Source organism: Galeopterus variegatus, unplaced genomic scaffold, assembly GCF_000696425.1.
Source record: "Galeopterus variegatus unplaced genomic scaffold, G_variegatus-3.0.2 Scaffold14, whole genome shotgun sequence".
NCBI classification, from domain to species: Eukaryota; Metazoa; Chordata; class Mammalia; order Dermoptera; family Cynocephalidae; genus Galeopterus; species Galeopterus variegatus.
Genome location: NW_007726125.1, coordinates 151,550 through 175,600, shown reverse-complemented (window position 1 = coordinate 175,600; position 24,051 = coordinate 151,550). Strand labels below are relative to the sequence as shown.

Here is a 24,051-nt window from a genome sequence, read left to right as displayed (position 1 = left end):
AACTCTGAAAAGCTGATAAGGGAAGCAAGCAAAGGAACTTTGAAAAAAAAGGGAAGCAACAAGAAGACAGCACACCATCCTTCTCTAGCACAACGGTCTATACGACTGTTTATTCCAGACACTGGCACTTTCCTTATTTATCACGGGATTGTTACCACATTCCTAGGATAAGCTCTTCATATTAGTAAAGATATCAGAAGATTCTTCTGGACTAAATCAAGGTAATGTATACTATGATGAAAGGAGAGAAATTTGACATCCTTGTTGCCTTCATCTCCTGGTAGGAAAGTAGCTATCTTCCTGTTCCGAATGGAGTTCATCCTCTCATACAACTTAAGCCTTTTCCTGGTTATCTAACTCTACAAATGGCTGTGTTTAAGCCAGCTGGGCAGTGAGCCGTGACTCTCTTCCCTTTTCCCCCACCCCCAATAAGATACAGTTCAAGCGCTCCCAATTCTTGCTGTCTGATTTGTTCCCTCCTCTCCTTTCCCATTGCTGCCACACAGGAGTTCTGCAGGCAGTGCCCAGGGCCTATGAGATTTTTCAGGAGCCTATAGAAATGAAAAAAAATTGATTGACTAAAAAGCCCCCCACAATATCAAAATAAATATTGACAAAAATATTTACAATTTTTCAGCTCCACTCTCTGTGTGTATATAACGTTCACGTCTACAAGAAGAGAACAGGTAATCTGTACTTCGGAAAATTTAAAATTGTGCAAATAATAAAAAGGCTTTTAAATGTTTCACTGAAAAAATGCATTTAATGTGGAACAAGGGATACATTTTAAGATGCTTACTATGAAGTGGAGTAGGGCCTTGCACTGTAAGAGTGCCTAGGGTACATACAGATCTTATAAAGGCCCTACTGCCATCCCACCATCTTTTCTCACCTGCTGGAGTACATTTGTAACGTTTCCAGTGCATGACTGTGAGGAAAACAGCTGACACTGAAGAAAGAACCACCTGACATAATTCATGGAAACAGTAATCTGAGCTCACACTGGGTCAGGAATAATGCCTGTTTCCACCAGCCAGACTGAAAAACCTAATAATTCATGGCCATTGGGTGGAGTGCTTGGAAGAATTTTGCCTCAGCAGTGGAAAAATTAGCCCTAGAATAAACACTGCTCTGGTATCACCCATCAAATCTTAGATATTAGGTGTTGAAACTGTTTCTAAGTAACTTAACTACACCCTACAACAAAGCTCAAGAATATTTATAGGAATACCAAAATATCCAGCATCCAATGAAGTAAGATTCACAATGTCTGGGATCCAATTAAACGAATTAGCTGGGGGGCTAGCCAGTTAGCTCACTCAGTAGAGCGTAGTGCTCATAACACCAGGGTCAAGGGTTCAGATCCTCATACTGGCCAGCTGCCAAAAGGAAAGAAAAAAAGTTACCAATTTGCCAGCTGGTAAGCTCAGTTGGTTAGAATGTGGTGCTGATAACAAAGGGTTTGGATCCCCATACCAGCCAGCTGAAAAAAAAAAAAAGAAAGAAAGAAGAAAATTAGCTGGCACGCAAGCAAAGAGTCAAGAAAATATAAGCCATAATAAATAGAAAAATCAGTCCATTGAAGCTGGCTCAGAATTGATTAACAGACAAAGGAGTTATAACTTTTTCCACATGTTTAAAAACCAAGTAGACACATGGAAGATATAAAAAAGACCCAAATTAAACTTTTATTATTTATTTATTTTTAAAATTTTTTTTAATAAAGATGATGGGTATGGCCATCTTAACTCCTGACTCTTGGTGTTGGCAGCACCACGCTCTCCCAAGTGAGCGAACCAGCCATTCCTATATAGGGATCTGAACCCATGGCCCTGGTGTTATCAGTACCACACTCTCCCAAGTGAGGGCCAGCCCTCCAAATTAAACTTTTAGAGATGAACACTATAATGTCTGAATAAAAAATATACCAGATTAGATTAACAACAAAATTTCAGATCAAAACAAATTAGATCAGCAGAAGAAAAGGTTAGTGAACTTGAAGACACAGTAATTGAAACAAAATGAAACAAAGAAAAAATTTTTTAAAAATTGAGTGTGGGAGGGCCGGCCCGGTGGCACACTGCTACAGTGCGCTGCTTGGGAGTGCGGCGGTGCTCCCGCCGAGGGTTCGGATCCCACATACAGACCGGCCGTTCACTGGCTGAGCGAGGCGCGGGCGCGACACCGAGGGTTGCGATCCGTTGCTGGTCACGAAAAAAGACAAAAAGGAAAAAAAAAAAATTGAGTGTGGGGCATGGGATAATTTGAAGTGGCTTGATATATGTATGACTGACATCTCCAAAGGAGGAAGGAGACAGAAAAAAATTTATAGAAATAATGAGCAAAAATTTTTTAAATTTTTAAATTTAAATTTTTAGATTTTCAAAAATTCGATAAAAACTATAAACACATTTCCATATAAACACTTATAAATGAACAATCATTACAGCTTTATTTGTAGGAGACCCAAAGTGGGAACAACCTAAATGTTTGTCAATAGTTAAAGAGATAAACTCTTACACATTGTCAATGGGAATACAAAATAGTACAGACACTTTGGAAAAGTTTGGCAGTTTCTTACAAAGTTAAACATACCATATGATACAGCAATCACATTCCCAAATATTTACACAAGAAAAATAATAAAAAACTTACGTTCTGTATGAAAAATCTGTACTTAAATATTTATAGCAGCTTTATTTATAATTGCCCCAAACTAGAGACAACATGAATGTCCCTTAGTGGGTGCACAGATAATAAACTATGATACATCTACATTATAGAATACTTCTCAGCAATAAAAAAATTACAAACTACTGATATGCACAACATGGATGAAACTTAAATGCATTATGCTAAGTAAAATAAATCAGAAAAAGCTACATACTATATGGTTCAGTTTATATAATATTGTGGAAAAGGCAGAATTATAGGTATAAAAAGCCGATTATATAAATCTGTATCTAGAAGCACCCTGTGTTCATCTCTAGCACATAACATATCACTGTTTTGTACTTATCAATTTACTATGTCCCTTATTAACCTATTACCTTGGGCCTAGAGCTTAGCACAGTGGTTAATGTGTGGCCAGTATTCAAATTCTTATTGCTTGCAGTATTGCCCTGCCCTGGACCGTGCACTTAGATAACACTTCTGGCTCTCTTACAAGCACTTTCCTCTGCAAAGAATGAATAATCCGTGGGGATGACTCACCCAGAGCCTAGTTTCCCTTTTCATGTTCAGGGTACTTATACCACTGGAATGTACTGTCCAAATGACACTGGGGCCTGCATGAGCCTTTCCAAGTTTTCTCCTGAGGGCAGACTCAGCTGCTAATGTGAGCACCCCTAAACCTGAAAGGCAGCCGAGGCATGACTGTTTCCAGGGGTACCGGCAAAACTTGGATGTGGTTAGAGTATTCACATAGTATGCAAGGCCCCTCTCAGCAACATAGTTTTGGGAGCTAGAAACCAGAAGAGAAGGGGAAGTGGGAAAAGACTCACAGTCAGCTCTCTCCACACTACCATAAGAATTCTGAAAGTGAACCTGGACTTCTCGATCATGACGAAGGTATATTTGCAATGTAGGAGTACATAACATGTCTTATTTAACAATGTTACTTGATTTATAACTTTTAAATATTTAAACATACAGTACATGGGTCTCCATTTGTACTCTTACCTCAGGCCTGCAAATGTTAGGGGCAGACCTGAACAAGGGAATAAAGATTACAAAAACAGGTGACCTTACTTTATGGTTATAGGGGGTACATTTTATAAAATTACTGCTAGGGTGGGATCCATGTCTTCCAGCCCCACAGAACGAATGTTCAGTGGTGCAATTTAACTGTAATCTACTTTTGTCTCCACTTTGTTCGTGTCGAACTTTTAGGATTTCCTCAGGTAACAATCTTCTTTCAGTGTTCAATAATCCTGATAGAAAATTCTCTCACTTTACCCGACTCTCAAGCTAGGAATACACTCCATGAACTGGCTTATCTCTGCTCTAACCATTTCCTTCACCAGACCTGCAGCTGGTGTAGCTCAAGGGAAACAGAGGCATGGCTCTGGGAAATTATTAGCCCACACCGTCCACAAGCAAAGGATCGGGGGAGCTCTCAGGCTGGAGAGACCATTCAGGATTCCACCTGGGACCCGAGTACCCGGGAGCTAAGTGCAGGCACGAGGCGTCCCGGGAGCGCCTGAGGCTGGGGAGACGGGCCCCCTCAGAGCCTCCACTAGAAGGTTCTACAGGTAAAGGGGAGTCCCAAGAAACACCAGAGGGACCGCGGCACCCAAGGGTAGGAGCCTAAGTTCCGCTCACCTGGCCGGCTTGGCGTCGCCTTAGTGTCGCCTTAGTAACCACCACTTCCGGTTCCGACCGGAAGCCCGCGAAGTCTCTCTTCGAGAGGCGTGCCCGCCCCCACGGGGGCCGGAGAGTCCTAGTCCGAGCAGCCTGGCCTGTTCTCTGATACCGACCCTCCCCGGAGACCCACCGGCGCCCCAGAGGACACAGAGACAACGGTGTCACACGTGGCCTTGGACTGGGCGCCATGGACGCCATGGACGCCTTCACCCGCTTCACCAACCAGACCCAGGGCCGGGACCGACTCTTCAGGTGAGTCGGGTGCCCGCGACCTCCACCCGTTTATCGCACCGCCCCCGTACTCGAGTCCCTCTTCTCCTGCACCCGGAGAAGGAGGAGGTAGTAGACCAGTGGATCGAAGCAGGAAGCACGCCGCCGGCTCCCACGGAGGGGAATACAGGGGGGAAGAGTCTCAGAACTAACCGCACCTCTAAGGTACATGCTGTGCTACTGAAAACATCAAAGAGAGATTGTGGCTTTAATATTAATACAGTACTAGGCCGGCCCGTGGCTCACTCGGGAGAGTGCGGTGCTGATAACAGGGCCACGGGTTCGGATCCCATATAGGGATGGCCGGTTAGCTCACTGGGTGAGCGTGGTGCTGACAACACCAAGTCAAGGGTTAAGATCCACTTACCGGTCATCTTTTTATTTAAAAAATAATAATAATAATAATACAGTACTAGTTCGTGATGTTTCTTTTGGCGATTTGGTTGATTCTTGCTTAATCATAGAAAAATAGTTGGGGTTTTATTTAATAGCCGTTCCTTCTCTTCTGGGTGCACACGTGCTCATACAAACAGACCGAAAAGAATAGTCCCAATAATGAGACTTTGGGAAGCCTCATTATTTTATGCCAGGTATTGTTCTCAGTGTTTTGCAGCTATTAACTTATTTAACCCTCATTACAACCCTATGAAGTGGATATTCTAAATTTCCCCATTTCACGAAGGGTAAACTATAGCAGAAGAAGGTTAATAGGTACTAAGTGGCAGAGCTGAGAAATTCAAATCCACACAGCTACTAAGCCATAATGACTTTCTAATTAATCTAATAGATTGTCAAAATGGTTGCATTGTACACAAACTTTATTAAAATAGAAACCTATAATTCCAGCATACCCAAAATGTACTCTGCAGGGTTTATCAAATAGGTTGTTTAATAAAATAATAATAATCATTTAGGACATACTTATTCAGCAAAATCTGAGATCTCTGGCATTCATTTCCCAACCTCCTTGATCTATATATAATCTCTATGACCAAACTGGCATTTATAAAATAATGTCTGTTTTTGGACGGATTCCTTTTTTTTTTTTTTCTTTTTGGCGGCTAGCCAGTACAGGGATCAAACTTTGGACCTCGATGTTATCAACACCAGGTTCTAACCAACTGAGTTAACCTGCCAGCCTGACTCCTATTATTAGACTAGATTTGAGAAAGAGAGATTCATTAACACGCCCAGCTTGAGCCCTCTAGCCAGGAAGCATACTAAAAAAAGAGAGATTGTTTATGATTCCTGTTTTCTCTTTTTACTTCATTCCCATGAACAAGTTCACCATTTTGGAAAATGTGCCACATTTTTATTGAGAATAATATAATAGCATAATAAATAATAATGAATATGATTTATAGTATATATTTTATAATATATAAAATAATAATAGTTTAAAGGGATTCAAATACAGTTACAGGACAGTAGGAACTAGGCACTTTATTAAATAGCCTGCCAAATGCATTTGGATGTTTGACTTTGTGATTTAAAATTTCTCATGTATTATATTTTATCAGTAAGTCATTGTTATTTGTAGGCATGACAATAATCACCTTATTGAATATATGCTATTTTAAAACAGGATTCTGCCTGTATTATATGTAAAATACTAATTCGTTTTAAAAGAGAAATATGAAAACGTATCTATACTAATTTGTGTACTGGTGTGTATTTTGTCCTTTATAAACAATTAAACAGTGTTCAAACTGTTGACATTTCATTTGGTTCTGATTTGGTTGGTGTCCTGTCACATAAGTAGTAGGTTAACAACATGGTAGAAAAGTTTATTTTAGAAATCTGAAAATCATTTTACATTGGAGAAGATCAAGAGTACGGATCTTTGCTGACTTAACATGAGGGAGATTTTTGTGCAGTTTCCTGCTTTGACTATAGCCATTTCTCTGTGCCAGCAAAGGCCTTTTGGGGGGCTGTTCACTGTGTTATTGTATAATTCTCTTTCATTACCTTTGTGTTGCATTTCATCACTCCTTTTACCCTTTGGCCTTCCTGTGGGATAACTGTTGCAGAATTTTGCCCTTTTAACAGCTACTGCATGAGTTTACCTTTAGTACGATATGTTTCTCTTTTCTTTATTTCATGAATAAACTTTTATTTGGATTGTAAATCATTCTCATTTTTTTTCCATTTCAGAGCCACTCAATACACATGCATGTTGCTTAGATATTTGTTAGAGCCTAAAGCTGGCAAAGAGAAGGTGGTAATGAAGCTCAAGAAACTGGAGTCCAGTGTGAGCACTGGTCGTAAATGTAAGTACCCTGTCTCTTGAGGGACAGTGGCTCCTGGTTTAGAACCCTCAGCCTCAAGCACTAATTCACGAAATACTTTCTAGGACATTAATTTCTAGTCGATCAAGTTTGATGAAATCAACCAGTAAGGCTGTCCTCTTGGAACAACAGGCCCAAAAGGTTGAATGTGTTGCTGCAGACCATTCACAAACACCTTTCTATATTCACATTTGGTGCTATACCATATCTTTGTGCTTAATCATAACCAATGGGACATACAGTGTATTAGTTCACCTTTAGTTCTTAGAAACTCAAAATGTTTTGTGAAGCTCTGACATGAGCTTCTGGTTCCTACAAGCCCTTTTGTTCCATAGAAGAACAGAATAGCTATATCCTGGACCACCTACTTTATTCCCTTCTTTTGAGGATTTGCTAGAGGAGGTGGATGGATACATTTTCTTAGACCATTTGTGGGATGATTTCATGTTAAAGGCAAAAAGCGAAGTCAGTGTTTTGTATTCATTTAATTCACTTTAATAATAAATCATACTGGGAAGTCCCATACTTCTCATAGCAATTGCATGCCTGACTCCTCGTTCTTTGATGAGAACCAGCTGTTGTTACAGTAGGTTAGCAGAGGTGTTAGAATAGAATATAGAGCATCACGTAGTGATCAGTTGTTTTTGAACACCTACTTCATACAGATACAATTCTGAGCCTTATGGGACAAATAAGATCACGTGCTGTAAATAATAATACAACATTCAGTGCCAAATATGTTGGGTGAGGTAGAGGACAAGAAAGTATTTTGGAGGAGGTGGAATTTGAGGTGTGACTAGAGAGAAGGAAGGAGAGTATTCTTGGAGGGCGGTCTCCTCCAGTAAAGGCTCAGAACTGTTATGAAAAAACCATCGTATGGGAGGATCAATGTCAAACTAGGAGACTAGTTTGACAGAGAGAAGAATTAAGTTCTCAAGCAGAGGAATGGCAAGGTGGGGTAAGCTTTTCTGGATGGCTTTCAAGGCCAAGATTAGAGATTAGATTTTTAGATTCTTTAGAATGTTGGAGCTCAAAAGTCCTTTAGAGTCTCTGAAGTCCAGGAGAGGCTTATCTAAGGTCATTCAGACAGTTAGTGCAAGAGTCAGAACTAAAACTCAGAATTCACTTACTGGAACAATCATTACATATACTGTTTTGTGTTATTCTAGATGAAATAATGCCAAACATTTTCTGAGCTTATAAGCTTTCTGAGAATAGCTTCTGAACACGTACAAGGTCTAAGGTATAGTCCTTTAAGGAAAAGTATTTCTTTTGTGTCCTCCAAAATATTTAGGACTATAACCCATTCTTAGTAGGTGCTCAGTAAATACTTGTTGATCGATGCATCCCTGATTAATTGAATTACATGCTCACATAAGAGCATTGATTTCATTCAACCAGGAGCCACACGCGACAGTATTATTAATTATTCTATCCACTAAATCCTACCATCTCTATTTTGTTTTCTTGACAGTAGGTAGCCAAAGGGAGTTTGGACCACAGAAATGGCAGAATGATACTGGTGTTTTTTAAAAGGCAATCTTTTGTCTGGAAAGTATATAAAATGTAAGGCATCAGACTCTCCAACAGAATGTTGCATCTGGAGTTCATGTTATCATAGTACCTTCCTTCTAAAGAAGTGTAGCTGGTAATATTCAAATTACATTCAAATATAATATCCACACTCATGGTGGACCTTGCCTGGAGTATGCTGTCAGTCAGTGTAAAGATGGTCACTGGAATGGAGGAGATAGATTTAAAGAGTCACTGTCTTTTGTGCCTTCCAGAATCATTTTAGGTGTCCTTAGCATACTGTGAAATTCTTTGCTGAGTAGAGGCTGAGCCTCAAGTGACTCAATTATAAAAAACCAGTGCCAGCTCCTCACCCTGATATGGAGATTCTGGCTTCCCATTTCTTACTAATAAATAACTGTTAACTGTTGTGGGTTCTTCTTGCAGGGTTCAGACTAGGCAATGTGGTACATGCTGTACAGGTGACTGAGCAGAGCATTCATGCCACTGACCTGGTACCCCGCTTATGCCTAACATTAGCCAACCTGAACCGTGTGATTTATTTCATCTGTGACACCATCCTCTGGGTGAGGAGTGTAGGCCTCACCTCTGGCATCAACAAAGAGAAATGGCAAATGTGGGCTGCCCGCCACTACTACTATTCTCTCCTGCTGAACCTCGTCAGGGATCTGTATGAAATCTCCCTGCAGATGGAACGGATTGCACACGACAGGGCAAAGAGGGAGAAATCCCAGGATCCTCTTGGGCACAGTGTGGCTGATGAGGAAACAGAATGGCTCCAGTCCTTTCTCCTTCTCTTATTCCAATCTCTGAAGCAGCATCCTCCCTTGCTCCTGGACACAGTGAAGAACTTCTGTGATATCCTGAACCCTTTGGACCAGCTGGGGATCTATAAGTCCAATCCTGGCGTCGTTGGACTTGGAGGTCTTTTGTCTTCTATAGCAGGCATCATCACCATGGTATATCCTCAAATGAAGCTGAAGATCCGCTAGGGTGTTTTTAGGCTGAGGACTAGTACTAGCTTTAAAAGATGGCTTCTTAGTGGAGTGGACATTTGCATTAGTCACAGACCATGCCATACTGTACTCGAGTTCTTGTTCACATGAACATTTAGGGGCCTGTGATGTGAGCAGAGGTGGGGCCAAGAATGGAGAAGCGGGAAGCATGATGATTTATGTATGTTTTTTAGAGTACTAGAGTGACTTCTGAATTTCTGAATATTTTCTCTTCATTTAACAATTATCGAGCATCTTTTATGTACGTAGTAGGAGCTAAGTGAATAAAAATTGAAAGGAAAAAAAATTGGAAAAGACCAATCAAACTAATAAGTGAACACTAATGTACAGTAAGCTTTGGGTTGTATGGATGATTGGTTTGGATGACTTCAGTAGGTCTGATGCATGGCACTCTCAGATCTGGTAGAGGCCCCTTTTTTCTCTGGCAGTCACTCCCCCACCCCCACCCCCAATAGATGTCAGTAGCAGGATGGAGGGGAGCTGGGCTTGTAGCCTCTGAACTTGTTAGCCCTACCATCCCTTCATTCCGTGGCCTTGCTCTGCTGCAAAGTAAAGTCAGAAAAGCATCAGGCTCCTTTGTGGTATAAATTGTGTCTACAGGGAGAGGTCTTTAGGTAGTGCAGTGAGAAAGTGAAAATTAGAAGCAGACAGAAGGGACTTGAAGTAAAAATAGGTGGAGAGTCACATGGATGCCTGTCTGTAGTCTGCGACAGGTAAGGAAAGTGATGCTGAAAAAAAAGGCAACCGAGGCCAGAACCTTATTCCTCTGATTCCCAATCCAGTGTTCTTTCCATGATATTTCACTGCCTTCATGATTGAGTAGAAGTGTGAGAGTCTCCAGAATCCTGTGCCTTTTGCCTCTTACCCTTCCGAATTTTGGAACTTTCATTGGTCAGTGGTTTATATTCTACAAAAATTAAAACTATCTAGACTTAGCTAGATTGTCTTACTTAAAGCCTTATAACAGTTTGGACAATTCTATATTAATTTTCATCTAAATTTATACAGTTAAGAAAAATTCATAAATATTCTGTGAATGTAGGAGGGTCACAATTTTCTATGAAAAATCAGACTTCTTATTGGTAGGGTGGTTGGGGGAGGTGGGAAAGAGCAGTAAGGAGCTAGTGGAGAGAACACTGGCATATTGAGTCAATGATATTTGCTTGTGCTGCTTCCCATCTTGGGTGTCATGCAAGATTTCTCAGTGTGAGGGAGTGAAATGGAGAAATAGGATGCCAGCAGGTAGGAGGCTAGTATCAGTTCTACCAGTGAAGCCATGTCATTTGTCTAATGGAAGTGAGAAAAGAAACATGCATTGAATAAATTAAATTTCACATAAATGTAATTCAGATTCTTAACAAGTAGACTCAGGTTGTTGGTGCTCTGTTTCTAAAGAGACCAATCAAGATATGGGATCTGAGAAAGAACTTTTCGGGAATTTCAAGAGAAATGAAAGCTGCTAGATCAGGGTAAATAAAAAGTTTAGGGCTGGCCAGTTAGCTCAGTTAGAGCAAGGTGTTATAACACCAAGGTCAAGGGTTTGGATCCCTGTATTGGACAGCCACCAAACGTAAATAAATGAAAGTTTATATAACCTTTTACCTTGTCCAGATCCTGTACTGTAATAGATTAATTATATTCAATAAATTTCTAGACAAAATTGACTCATGTATCTGTGAATGTGTTCTGGGAATGGAGAATCCAGCGGATAATCCTTAATCAGAGTCTACACAGTAGGTGGAGTGAGCTCTGGGCTGGAAGATACAGGCTGAGGAAGATGGTGAGGAAAGATTTAGAAGCAGAACCTCTGCGTTGAGAGGGAACTCTAAGTTGATCTCATCTAGACTGCTGCCCTGGAGAGTGCTCTCCAGTAGTCCTGTCACTAGTTGTCTGACCTCTGCCTGAAGAAGTTTGTCTTGAATTTGTGGCGATGCGTTATGGTCCTAATCCATCTTGGTACTTTCATCCTCTGCAAGTTAGGGTGGGTGGTGGGAAGACTGGGAGATGCCCCCTCTTCTAGAAATTGTGTAAACCTTAATGGTGCCCTGGTACCGTCTCCCTGTGCATGTTTCTCTTTTCTAACTAACCCTCCTTTCCCCAGAGGCTCCACATCCATGAAAGATTCTGAAAACCAAAGTTCCTAATAGAGGAACAGGCCCGCACATTCACAACCGAACACTGTAGCCTGAGAACTTATTTAACGACGAATGTTTGATTGTCATGCTTAGCTTTGGGGATCCGCTTGTGAACAAGATGACCAGGGTCCCTGCTCTCACGAGGTGGTAGAGTGTGGGGGGAGCAGGTGGGGATGGGGAAGGGAAGAATACAAGTCACCCTATGCCCCGCAAGCTGCTGCTGGAAAACTGACTCTTCCTCTTCCCTCGGGACTCTCTTAGGCCCTTTCGCCACTTCTCACCTCTCACCCACATTCTGGACTCCCAGCTGAAGCGGCCAAAGGGCCAGCTTTGTCAGTGGAGCTCTCAGGCACAGAGCCCGATACTCCCTCTGGCCCAAAGCCACCACTCCAAAGGCTGAAAACTGCCCTTTGGCCCAGGTTGCTGCCTGAACTTTGAAGTGAGGGCAGAGACTACTTCTTTAGATACTTCCCTTTCTCTCCATCACTGTCTTATATTTTAAAAGGCCAGGTGGGATCAATAAGTATTAAATGTATCACATGCTTATTACTCCTTTTGGAGGCTCCCTGCTGGACCCTCTCCTCCCTTTCCTGACTTCTCATTCCCTCCTTTATCACAGATACAGAATTTATTACCAAGGATATGTTATAAAGTACTGTTTCTCCCCACCTGCCTCTTTCTCCTGCTGCTCACAGCATACAACTTAGAGAGCCAACAGTACATATAGTTCCACCAGCGACAGGGAAAATAAGTGTTGTCTTCCTATTTTCCATTTTAAGGAGGCCCTTCTTAGACAATGTGAAAACTATGGCTTAGGGCCGGCCCGTGGCTCACTCGGGAGAGTGCGGTGCTGATAACACCAAGGCCACGGGTTCGGATCCCATATAGGGATGGCCGGTTCGCTCACTGGGTGAGCGTGGTGCTGACAACACCAAGTCAAGGGTTAAGATCCCCTTACCGGTCATCTTTTTAAAAAAAAAAACAAAAACAAAAACAAAAAACTATGGCTTAGACCACGCTCCATCATCTTGGAAGCCAAGAACTAGAACTTGGGCTTGTTCTTGAGTCCTTGCTAAGCAAGGGATGAGAGGTGATAGTTCTTGGTTGTCTGGGTGCTATTGACTAATAAAATCTTGGTAATAAAGTAAAAAAATAAAAAATATAACAAAAAATTTTAAAAACCCCACAAAATTAGAAAATACAACAAAAGAAAAAAACCTTGGTGAACACTGTCTCTTCTTGAGTCTTAGGAGAATAAAATCCAGTTGGCTCTCCCACTGTTCATTCTGACGGCATCTTGGGCCAGGTAAAGTTCGATAAATTTTCTTGAACTCTAGGAATTAGGCTAGATTGTTAAGGACTCAACCTGCAGCTCTGTCTCTTCATCGAGAGCAGTTTATCTCCGTAATCAAAGACTAGTATATTCAAGTGAGCTCTGTCCCGGGTGGGTTTAAATCTTACTGTTGAACAGTCACCTTTGCTTGTAAATAAGAAAGGATGGAAGGGCCGGTGTGGTGCTGATAACACCAAGGCCACGGGTTCGGATCCCATATAGGATGGCCGGTCAGCTCACTTGGGAGAGCGTGGTGCTGACAACACCAAGTCAAGGGTTAAGATCCCCTTACCAGTCATCTTTTTAAAATAAAAAGGAAAGGATGGAAGAAGTGGGTTGAAAACCCACAGAACCCTCTGTGGAAAAGGAGCCAAAGATTACAGAATTATATAGAACTTTAGAGCTTACGAGTTTCATGACACATCCCAATAGCTTCTCTCTGCAAAGTAGTTTTTTGTTAATTGAAGGCCAGAAATGTTACAGAACTGATGCTTCATGGTTCTGGAATAATAAGTCATTTGAGCCTGGATATCCTTCAGCTCTGTGATCTCCCTCTTTATTGGCTAAATGTCCTCACAGAAGTTAGAATATGTCTAAGGAACCCTGGGTCAAATAACCATGGCAACTGGATGACCCAGCTTTCTCTTCCTGTCTTCTCTAGCTGGGAGGCGTTAGGAGCATTGCCCAAGACTCCCTGGAGTGACTAGAATTGTTTCTGCCTGAGGAGACGCTCTGCAGCCTGGACTCTGTGAGACTGAGGCAGTGGTCAGCTGGAGTGAGTGTGGGAGTCCGGGGTACCCACCTTACCTGGCTTGTTTATGAGCATTGAAGGGGAGAAGTTGAGGGTAAGGGCCTCTTGGGGATTTTACTGGGGATGAAGAGACCTGCAGGGAAACCACTGAGGGAGAGATTGAAGGTGAATGACCATGAATGTAGAGTAGCTATTCTGGAGACACTATATTTTCCAGAATGCAGGCGAAATAGCTGGTTTTAAGAGTGACTGATTTCTCACCTGGCTGTGCATAGAGGGAAGGACTAGTAGATATGCTTGTTTAGAAATAGAGGATTACCCAGAGCTTTTTCATTAAACAAAACCAAACAAAATCTAAACCTGGAACTTGTTCTTTTAGTCTCTTTTGAACCCTCATTTAAGAGTCCCAAGACTTCATCTAAAACCTTTTATCTCTATGGTTACCTGCATTTGTTATTTTTTACCCTGAAACCTTATAAGAAACATCAATCTTGACAGGTAGGTAGTGGAGAAACTCATTGATGTGGGACTCTAAGAGGTACCCTCTTATGTGTGACATTCACCCTCCAACCTAATACCTTCTGCTCAGGGTAATTGGGCTCCCAGACAGCCTGGGTCCAGTTGGTGGCCATGAGAGGTAAGGAACTGACCCTGTGGGGATCTCAAGCCTGGGGGCTTCTGATGAACCTGGGACTCTCTGCTTTACAGCCTGAAGAGCTAGATGGCAGTCAACGGGAGCCCAACCTTGCCGGATGGAGACTTCCCTGTAAGTAACTTGGGCTCATAAGAGACAGGGCATGGACGACTGAGGGAGGAAGAAGGAGCAGGGAGGAGTGGGCGAGGAGCAGGGGAGGATTCAGGGGACTTAGAGCAAGATATGTCTAAATTATAATCCTAATTCATTGACCACCATGTCTTAGTTATTCTTGCCCTCACTACCTTTTACAAGAGGCTTTGGAGGATCTGGGGGGTGGGAAGATGCCTATTAAAAACTGAGCACCTTGGAGAAAAAGAACCAAAATACTGGCTGGGGGTGTAGGGGAGAATGGAGAGGAAGGACGCTACTATGTTCTAAACCCTGAAGCAGAAGCCCATGCCCGGTCCACCGCTCAGCTGCAGGTCTATCCAGTGCAGAGCCACTGCACGCTGCAACTCCAGCGTCATTCATACAGTAAACAGCACCTCCTGAAGTTCGAGGGTGCACAGCCTGTGCTGCTGTGTGTGGGAGTGGGTTGGATGTTCAGTTTGTCCAGAGTTGTATCTCTGACCTGGTTTTCACTGTGACTCGGAGCGATTTTGATGCTTTTAGGTGTGCTTGATGACTCCTGGCAAGGCCTCTCCGATTTGGGCACAGTTCAGATAGTTAATGAAATGTAAAAATTATGAACCTGTACAATACCCATTTTGTCCCAAGTTAGGCTTTAACTAACCTTTGTACTAAGAACACAGAGTGGCATAAAATGGTGAAGTGCATAGTAAAGCCATCCTAACAGATGGTTTACTTCCTGCCAGGATTTCTTTTCATCTTTGGCTTTGTCTAAAACAAACCCTGAAGGCTCTGTCCTTCAGGGGATGAAAAGCTAAAATAAAATATTGTGGCTGCTCTGTCTAGTGTATCTGTGGGTCTCCTGGATAGGTCTTCTAACTCAGCCTCCTACAAACTGAACAGGCTGGGTCCTCTCCTCCAGAGTAGAACCATGCCACTATGTCAAATTCAAAGCCACAAAGAGAGTTCAAGTGTCTGAATCAGACCTGGAGAGTTTCCTCTTTTTCCTTTTTATGTGGAGAATTCTTTTTTTTTTTTTTTTAAGATGACCGGTAAGGGGATCTTAACCCTTGACTTGGTGTTGTCAGCACCACGCTCAGCCAGTGAGCGAACCGGCCATCCCTATATGGGATCCGAACCCGTGGCCTTGGTGTTATCAGCACTGCACTCTACCGAGCGAGCCACGGGCCGGCCCTGTGGAGAATTCTTAACATTAATAAGGATAGACAGAAGACTGTATTAAAGCCCCGTGTATCCTTTATTAGCTCCAACAACCATGAATCTGTGGCCAATCCTGCTTCATCCTCACCCTTGTCGAGTCCTCTGCCTTATTTTATTTTGAAGCAAATCCCAGATATGCCATTTCAGACCTGAGTTGGAGTCCTAGCTCTGCTACTTACTAGCTGTGTGATCTTAGGTAAATCACTTTAAGTCTTTCAATCTCAGTCTTCTCATTGGCAAAGTGGTGGTGATAATGCTGACCTCAGAGGGTTGTTATTACACCTTAGTTGAGGTCATGTCACCAAGGCACCCAGACCAGTGCCTGGAACATAATGATACCTAGTAAATGTTGTTTCCCTCTGCATGACTAGACTCTGTTATTTTACTTAAAGACCAGTGTTTTTTGGGCCGGCCCGGTGGCGCACTGCTACAGTGCGCCGCTTGGGAAGCACGGCGGCACTCCCGCCGAGGGTTCGGATCCCACATTCAGACCGGCGGCTCACTGGCTGAGCGAGGTGCGGTCGCAACACTGAGGGTTGTGATCCCATTGCCGGTCCCGGTCCGGTACGGGCGCAACACTGAGGGTTGCAATCCATTGCCGGTCACAAAAAAAGACAAAAAAAAGGACAAAAAAAAAAAAAAAAAGACCAGTGTTTTTTCACTAGGTGACTTAAAGTTTAATTATGTGACTGCTGCCAAAGTTGTTTGTTAATAAAGCACAGCACCCCAATAATGAGAAATGATGGTTCCACTATACCCTGCATGCTCAGACCACACCTGAAGCATTGTCTTCAAGTTTGAGTGCTATATTTTTGAGAAAGACAATGCCAAATTGTAGCATGTCCAGAGGAGGGGTCACCAGACCCTGGTGTAAGTCATTTGTAAACTAAGTTAGGAACTGGAACTATTTAGCTTGGAGAAGGGATCTCTAAAGGGAGACATTTGACTTTAAATATGTGAAGGGCCAACCCATGAGTTATGAAATAGATTCTCTCAGTGTTGTTCCAGAGGCCAGAGGTGGGACAGTGGGTGGAGGCAGATTTCAGTTCAGCAAAGCTGTCCAACAAGGGGCACAGGCCACTCTGTGAGGGGGAGAGCTCCCATCCAAGGAGACATCCAAATACCAGAGTCTAGCATAGTCTGGAAAGGATTCTAGCTGCAGAGCCCCTGGAAACCTAAGATTCTGTGATTGTGTGTAGTTGGGCAGATCTACACTTACACATTGTGCTAGGTGCTTCCCTGTGATTCATTTATTCAACTAGCATTACTGGGGCACACTCCAGGCTAGGCACTGGGGAAACAGAGATGACAGTCAACAAGAGAAAGAGACAAATACGCACATAATGAATGTAGAGACAGCCCAGGGAAGGTAGCAGCGGCTTCTGATGTGAGGAAGGAGAGTCAGGAAGCTTCACAGAAGTCAAGCCGAGTCTTGAGGGAATTGCATTCCATCGAGCAGAAAGGGAGACGGGAGGAAAGGTGAACATTCTAGGTGCTGGGACCAGCATACACAGGCAGGAGGCAGTACCTCAGAAAGACCAGGAAAGTGTTTAGATGGCACCACCAATTGAAGGTGGACTAAGACTCTTGACAGGTATGTTAACAGTTGCTCTCTATTCGTACGCTTGAGTGGGGAAGGCTGGAATGGGGGGCTGGGATCAGGCTTGGCTCCTGGAGAATGGAGAGATTGCCTCAGGCTGCTCCCCAGAGCCTGGATCGTGGCAGCATGGCAGGATGGCTCTTGTTTTCCCTGGGGGCTCCCTCAGGGCCCCATGACCAGAGCACCCGGAGACCTCTTTGACCTTGGTTCCTCCCAGGTCACTTGGACTCAGGCTAGCCTCGCCATTGGGATCCATGACTCTGGGGCTGCCTTCCCAGGAAGCAGGAGAGGGAAGTGGGATAACTTGAATGCATTCCCTCCATGCCAGGAACAGGAGAATGTGCTACAACGGGTCCTACAGCTGCCGGTGGTGAGTGGTACCTGTGAGTGCTTCCAAAAGACCTACACCAGCACCAAGGAAGCCCACCCGCTGGTGGCCTCTGTGTGCAATGCCTATGAGAAGGGCGTGCAGAGTGCCAGCAGCTTGGCTGCCTGGAGCATGGAGCCAGTGGTCCGCAGGCTGTCCACCCAGTGTGAGTCCTTGCAGCACTCAGTGGCTGCCTGCCTGTTCACTGGTGCTCACTGCCCACCTGCCAGTCTGTCTGATCGTCTGATAACTTGCTTGCCTGTCTGCCTGATTGCCTAACTAGCTGCCTACATCCCCTTACATGATCTTGTCATCTATAAAGTACAAATACAGATATAGATACAGATCTCTTTTCATCCATAGATGCCCCATCCGTAGCTCAGCTGGCATTTTTCTAGGATAACAATGATGGGCCAAAAAACTTGCAGTGGGGAGGGATGGACAGAGCTATGTGGGCGATGGTGAGAGTGGACCCCGTGGCAAACCAGAAGCCACTCTTGCTCCAAATCAAGCAGCAGCAGCAAGAACTAGCAGAGTCTGGCACAAAGACAGAGGTAGCAGGCACTAGGGCTGGCCTGGCAGGGCTGGAGGGCATGGAGGGAGAGGGGAAGCCCTCTGGGCCCATCCGCAGCTGATGGTACTGGCTGGTGACAGGAGGGGGCAGCAGAGAGCTACCAGCCAGGGCCCTAGAGGTGGAAGGCAACTGTCCATGCCCACCTCGCCTGATGGGTCCCATTCAAATAGCTTTGCCCCATCAGAAAATACGGTCTTCAAGTCGGGGCTCTTGACAGGGCTGAGGAAAATCCCAGCAGTGCTGAGAAATCTAGCTCATTCCACTGTCCTAATTACAGAATTGTGGGTATCTGAGGATTCCACACAGCAAACAGGGCAGATGTCAAGAAGACTCGGGTGCTGGGCTAGCCTCCCTTCCTGCAAGTTCCTTAAATGATTTCCCGGGGTCTCATTCTGCCCAGTCAGAAGACAGCCAAGCCAGCTGGACTCTGCTGCTCAAGAACTTTGTGAAGAAGAAGATATCTGGGGAAAGAATATGTAAAAGATTCCCTATAAACCTCCACTAACACTGTAACTGCCGTGACCACGACTGCAGAGCTGATGTGCTCGGCAGCCCCTGGGCAGTATCCCCTTCAAGCATTGGCATTCTCTGGCGTTTGCCCGCTCTCTGGGGGCAATTCCTTTTTCTCTCCTGTGACCTCTTCCTCCTGTTTTCCATTTCAGCACCTAGTGGTTAAAAGGAAGGGCCATGGACAGTCTGGAGCCTGCACTGGCTGTGGCTGGGAGTTGGTCACCTCTAGAACCAAGCAGGCTCAGGCCCGACCCCAACCCCAAGGCCCTGCTGCCACCCACCTGCCACTCACACCTCTTTGTTCTCCTTCCTCATGCTCACCCAGAGCCCCCCGCTGGTGGAGAGGGAGGACAAGGGAGAGAACAGTATTTGTTGGTGATTCACATAGTTTCCACCACTTCCTGCTCACGACCCTGCAAAGTAGGCACCATTAATCTACATCTTACAGACGAGGAAGCTGAGGCTCAGACAGGTGTGACTTGCCTGAAGCCACACGCTGTGCAGATATGGGGGCTGGGCTTTGAGTGCAGGTTTGACTGACTCCAGAGTTCCTGCACAGATGGAAGAAATGGCCCTGGTCTCCAGGAGTTGCAGCCAATCGGGGCTAAAGGTGGTGAGGGGCCTCAGGTTCAAAGATGCTTGTGAGGCAACAGGGCTGGGGATTTGAGGGTCCCGAGGCACCTTTCTTGGCACAGAGGCCACTGCTAAATTCTCGCAGTGGGGGCAGGGTTCACCACAATGTAGCCTTCCCTTCCAGTCACAGCTGCCAACGAGCTGGCCTGCCGAGGCCTGGACCACCTAGAGGAAAAGATCCCAGCCCTCCAGTACCCTCCTGAAAAGGTGAGCCCTGCCCTCTTCTCTAATGCTCACCCATATTCTGTTGTCTACGCCTCTCAGCCAGAGAGGACAGGAGTTGCTGCTATGACTGAGAGTCTCTGTTTCTGTGGCATGTGCCCTCCAAGGCTGGTGGAGGCTGCCTGCCCCTAAGGCCTCACACTGGGCTCTTCCTCTCCCTGTGGAGCCTCATGGAGGTGTGGTTTCTGGGACCGGCAGGCACTAGTCCAGAGGCAAACTCAAACAGGAGCTCAGGGTGAGTCCCATGGCCTCCTGATACCCTGTCCTGGGAGCTGGGGCTTCATGGGCCTGTCCTAGACTACTTGGTGACTACAGTTGCCTAAGATCATGGGTCACAGTCATTGGGATCCCAGGATTGCAGTCACATGTCCTCAAAATTCAATCCTTTATGGACCATGAAACTGAATAAGTCACTTCACCTGGCTACACATTTATTGGGTAGTTGCTGTGGTAAGGGCCCATGTTAGGTGCTTTTGGGGAACAAGCTTCAGTCTCTGACCTCATCCATCTCACTGACAACCATCTACCCATTGCACAGACATTTACTGAGCCCTACCCCATGCTAGGGGCCATGACATGTGCTTTATAGAGCCCTCTCATTTATTCTCTCACCAGCCCCCTGGCATAGGGGTTGTTACCCGCATTGTACAGTCAACAAAACTAGTGGCTTCCCCCTAGCCACACAGCTTTAGGTGGAGACCACATGAGAGTAGGTCAGTTTGGCTCTGAGGCTTGTGTCTTCACTCCCCATTTTCCAGATAAAGGGCAACGTCTTTGTCACAAAGGAGCTCCCAGGCTAATGAAGAGAAAGGCCAACTATTTCAATGCAGAGCTTGTAGGAAGATCAACGATTCTATAAATCAATATAAATGCAGATGGAAGTGTGGCCAGCATTCTGAGGGAGGAACAGAGGAAACAGTGCAGGAATTTGGAAGAAGAGATGCCTTGGTGCATGAGAGTATCAGGACAGGTACACCAAGGAGGAGGCCTTTGGGGCCATCCTTGCAGGACAGGTAGGATCCTCACAGGCAGTGATGGGGTATGAGGAAGCCAGGAGATCTAGGTGGTTGGTACAGGGTTCTTCACATACTGTCGCTGCCTTTAAAGCCCAGCTTAATCCAGGTGCCCCAGTATTCGTAGCAGTCTCCTGGGCCTTTAAATGAGGCCTTCCTGGGAGCTGGGCTCAGGGTCTGAGACCCTGAGAGGGCAGCCTTTGTAAGGCCTGTGAGACCCATGTGCCTGTCCCCCTCCCAAACTTCCCCCAGATCGCCTCTGAGCTGAAGGACACCATCTCCACCCGCCTCCGCAGTGCCAGAAACAGCATCAGCGTGCCCATCTCAAGCACTTCAGACAAGGTCCTGGGGACTGCTCTGGCTGGCTGTGAGCTTGCCTGGGGTGTGGCCAAAGACACCGTGGAATATGCCGCCAACACCCGAGCTGGCCGACTGGCGTCTGGAGGGGCTGATTTGGCGTTGGGCAGCATTGAGAAGGTGGTAGAGCTCCTCCTCCCTCCAGCCAGAGATGAGTCAGGTACCTGCCATTATGGAGACTGTCTGACCCACCCTGGGGAGTGAGTTGGCCACTCACGCTGCCTGGGAATCAGCAGGAGGCAGGAAGTGCTCATCCAGCCACTGCTCTGGAATACGAAAAGTGCAGCGCTATTTTCAGATGGATCCATAGTAATTTCCCCCCCTGTAAAGAGGGAAAGTGCATTGTGTAAATCACCAGTGAGTTTGTGGTGCAACTAGGATGACTGTTTTCTAGCCCTAGACACCACCCAGATTTCTTCTGTCCCTCTCTGATCTGTTTTCCCTTCTTTTCCCCCAAATCCCTGTCCAGCGCCTGTTCCTGGACGCCATCAGGCCCAGAAGCCTCCCAAGGGCAAGCCAACCCTTGTGAGCAGAGTTGGGGCCCTGGCCAACACCCTCTCTCGACAAACCATGCAGACCACAACCTGGGTGCTGAAGGAGGGCCATGCCTTGGCCATGTGGATCCCAGGTGTGGCACCCCTGGTGAGTGTCTGCCCTGACCGCTGACTGACCGGGAGCACTGTGGGCCTCCCGTTCCCTCCCAGCCCTGACCTGACACCCCCTCCTGTGCTGGAAACAATCTCTCTTCCAAACTGGGCTGGTACTTTAGGTCTAAGGATAAGAGGCTGTAAGAGGGGTGAGAGCTAATGAATGCATGGTGATAGAGGCCAGAACTGTGGTCACTCTCAAGGCAATGTGGCCTGGGTGGTGGCACAGGGTGTTGAAAATGGTCTATATCTTATTGGCAGTAGTTACACAGGTGTGTACTTGTAAAATTCATAAGTTATCCTCAATAAAAAGTTTTAAGAAAAGTCTGCTGGTCCCAGACCCTGTTCACCACCCCGACCCCTGACCCTGGGAGCAAGGGGCTTTGGCTGCTGGGGCCCCCTGGCCTTCAGCAGGGGCTGTGAAGCCAGGGGTCTGCTGCCATCCTTCCCTCAGAGCAGTCTGGCCCAGTGGGGCACATCAGTGGCCGTACAGGTGGTGTCCCAGCAGTTGGGCAAGGTGCAGGTGCCCTGGCTGCACAGTTTCACTGCCACCCAGGAGAACCATGATGACCAGACGGACACAGAAGAAGAGGAGACGGAGGAGGAGGAAGAATTGGAGACCAAGGAAAACAAGTTCAGTGAGGTGAGGGAGAGAGTGGGAGCCTTGAGGTCCTACAACCTACAGAGGGGGTGAGAAGCAGAGGCACAAAGTGACATAAGAATCTCTGCCCCCAGACCCAACGATGGGTGCAGCACTCCTGCCCCCACCCTCAAGCATCCAGCTAACAAAGGACTTCCATGTCACTCTATCAGCTGATCTTCACTATACCCCATAAAATAGGCAGGGCAGAGATTATGGCCCCATTTTGCAGATGAAGAAACTGAGGTTCAAAGAGGGGAAGTGACCTGCCCAAGGCCACACAGCTCGTGGCAGAGCCATACCCAAAGTTTCTTCAATTTGGTGTCCACATGCTTTTTCCTGGAGTTCTGGGGCTGGTGAGGAGGGGAAGGAGCATGGGGTGCTGACCCTGCTATGGTCCCCAGGTGGCAGCCCTACCAGGCCCACAAGGCCTCCTGGGCAATGTGGCACACACCCTGCAGAAGGCCCTCCAGAGCACCGTCTTGGCCATGACATGGGCACCTACAACTATGCTGAGTACAGCAGGGAGGATGCTGCACCTCATGCCAGCCCGAGCTGTCTCCTCGACCAAGGGAAGAGCCATGTCCATATCAGATGCCCTGAAGGGCGTTACTGACAATGTGGTGGACACAGTGGTGCAGTACGTGCCGGTGAGTCCCAACTCCAGGCTAACCCTCCCTTTCCCAAGGGGGCCTGGACAGGACCGATAAAGTAAATTTGACTGAAGGGGCTGCAGCCCCACTTCTTTTCCCCAGCTCCCTGAAGACCCTCCTCCAATCCTCAGTGCCCCAGAACCCTTTGACATACTGGGGCCTCTCTCCCAGCCCCAAGAATAAAGAGGCCCATGGCCCTGGCCTGAGGCCTCTCTGCCACCTGCCCCCTTCCACCTGCTGGTGGGGGAGTCTCCCTCCATCAGACTGCGGATCCCCAGTGGCTCAGCCCTTCCCCCTCAGCTCCCAGCTGTAGGACTTGGCAGTTTTGCATACTGCTGCCTGATGAAGGTTGGAGGGAGGCTCCCAGGGCACTCTAAGTGGTGGGTCATGAGTTCCAGGGGACAGCAGTTAGCCCCATCCCAACTATCACCAACAGGAAAAGCCCAAGAGATACCAACGCCATCCCTCTGGGAGCCGCTGGGCCCCTTCCCAGAGCAAGTTATAGGTTATGCAGGCCCAAAGAGGGCTGGTCGGGGCAGAGGCTTCCTTAGAACTGGCAAGGGGGCGGATTACTCAGTCACTCACTCCCACCAAGAGGCATGCCAGGGGTCTTGGCAGCCAGAGTTCACCTTGGGCCCAAAACAAGCCTAGGCAGGGGTACCTTGACCATGGCCAGGTTAATGTGTGGGCTGCACTCAGCCTGCAGCTATGGCATGAGGAAGGTTAGGAAAACCACTGACTTCCCATTGAGGGTCCCCCTGAGGGCCGCCCAAGGGGTCCCGAAACTTTGGGAGTTACCGGCTTGCCTTGCTTGAGGGTCTGGGCCGTGGAGACGCTCAGAGTGGGCAGGACCTCAGGGTCTACGCGGCGCCCCCATCCTGCTGTCCTACACCCCAGCCTGCGCCCTCCTGACAGCCGTTCCTGCGGGAATGAAGGCGAGGGCCCCCGAAGGGGCAGTGGGTCGGAGGCTCAGGGACGAGGGACAAGCCGGGGCCCTAACGCTGTTGCCGGGCCCTCAGCTCCCCAGGCTGTCGCTGATGGAGCCCGAGAGTGAATTCCGGGACATCGACAACCCGCCGGCAGAGGCTGAGCGCCGGGGCGCGGAGCGCAGGGGGTCGGGGGCGCCGCCCGCCGGCCCGGAGGCCGCGGCGCGCCCC

General features: G+C 46.5%; 2 protein-coding genes across 2 annotated transcripts in view; both read left to right on the top strand.

Annotated features, from left to right (window-relative positions):
- The first annotated feature begins 4,424 nt into the window (after nt 1–4,424).
- PEX11A (peroxisomal biogenesis factor 11 alpha) lies at nt 4,425–9,766 on the top strand. Its single transcript, XM_008563033.1, has 3 exons — nt 4,425–4,617; nt 6,790–6,905; nt 8,883–9,766. The coding sequence occupies exons 1-3, from the start codon at nt 4,553–4,555 to the stop codon at nt 9,446–9,448; spliced, it is 747 nt and encodes a 248-aa protein (XP_008561255.1). The 5' UTR covers nt 4,425–4,552; the 3' UTR covers nt 9,449–9,766.
- Nucleotides 9,767–13,619: 3,853 nt separating this feature from the next.
- PLIN1 (perilipin 1) overlaps nt 13,620–24,051 on the top strand; it is a 24,444-nt gene continuing 14,012 nt past the window's right edge. The window contains exons 1-9 of the mRNA XM_008565827.1: nt 13,620–13,785; nt 14,400–14,457; nt 17,607–17,811; nt 19,487–19,569; nt 20,850–21,114; nt 21,424–21,596; nt 22,056–22,244; nt 22,646–22,891; nt 23,914–24,042. Coding sequence (XP_008564049.1) covers nt 14,413–14,457; nt 17,607–17,811; nt 19,487–19,569; nt 20,850–21,114; nt 21,424–21,596; nt 22,056–22,244; nt 22,646–22,891; nt 23,914–24,042 — 1,335 coding nt within the window. The 5' untranslated portion in view covers nt 13,620–13,785; nt 14,400–14,412. The remainder of the gene's footprint in view (nt 13,786–14,399; nt 14,458–17,606; nt 17,812–19,486; nt 19,570–20,849; nt 21,115–21,423; nt 21,597–22,055; nt 22,245–22,645; nt 22,892–23,913; nt 24,043–24,051) is intronic.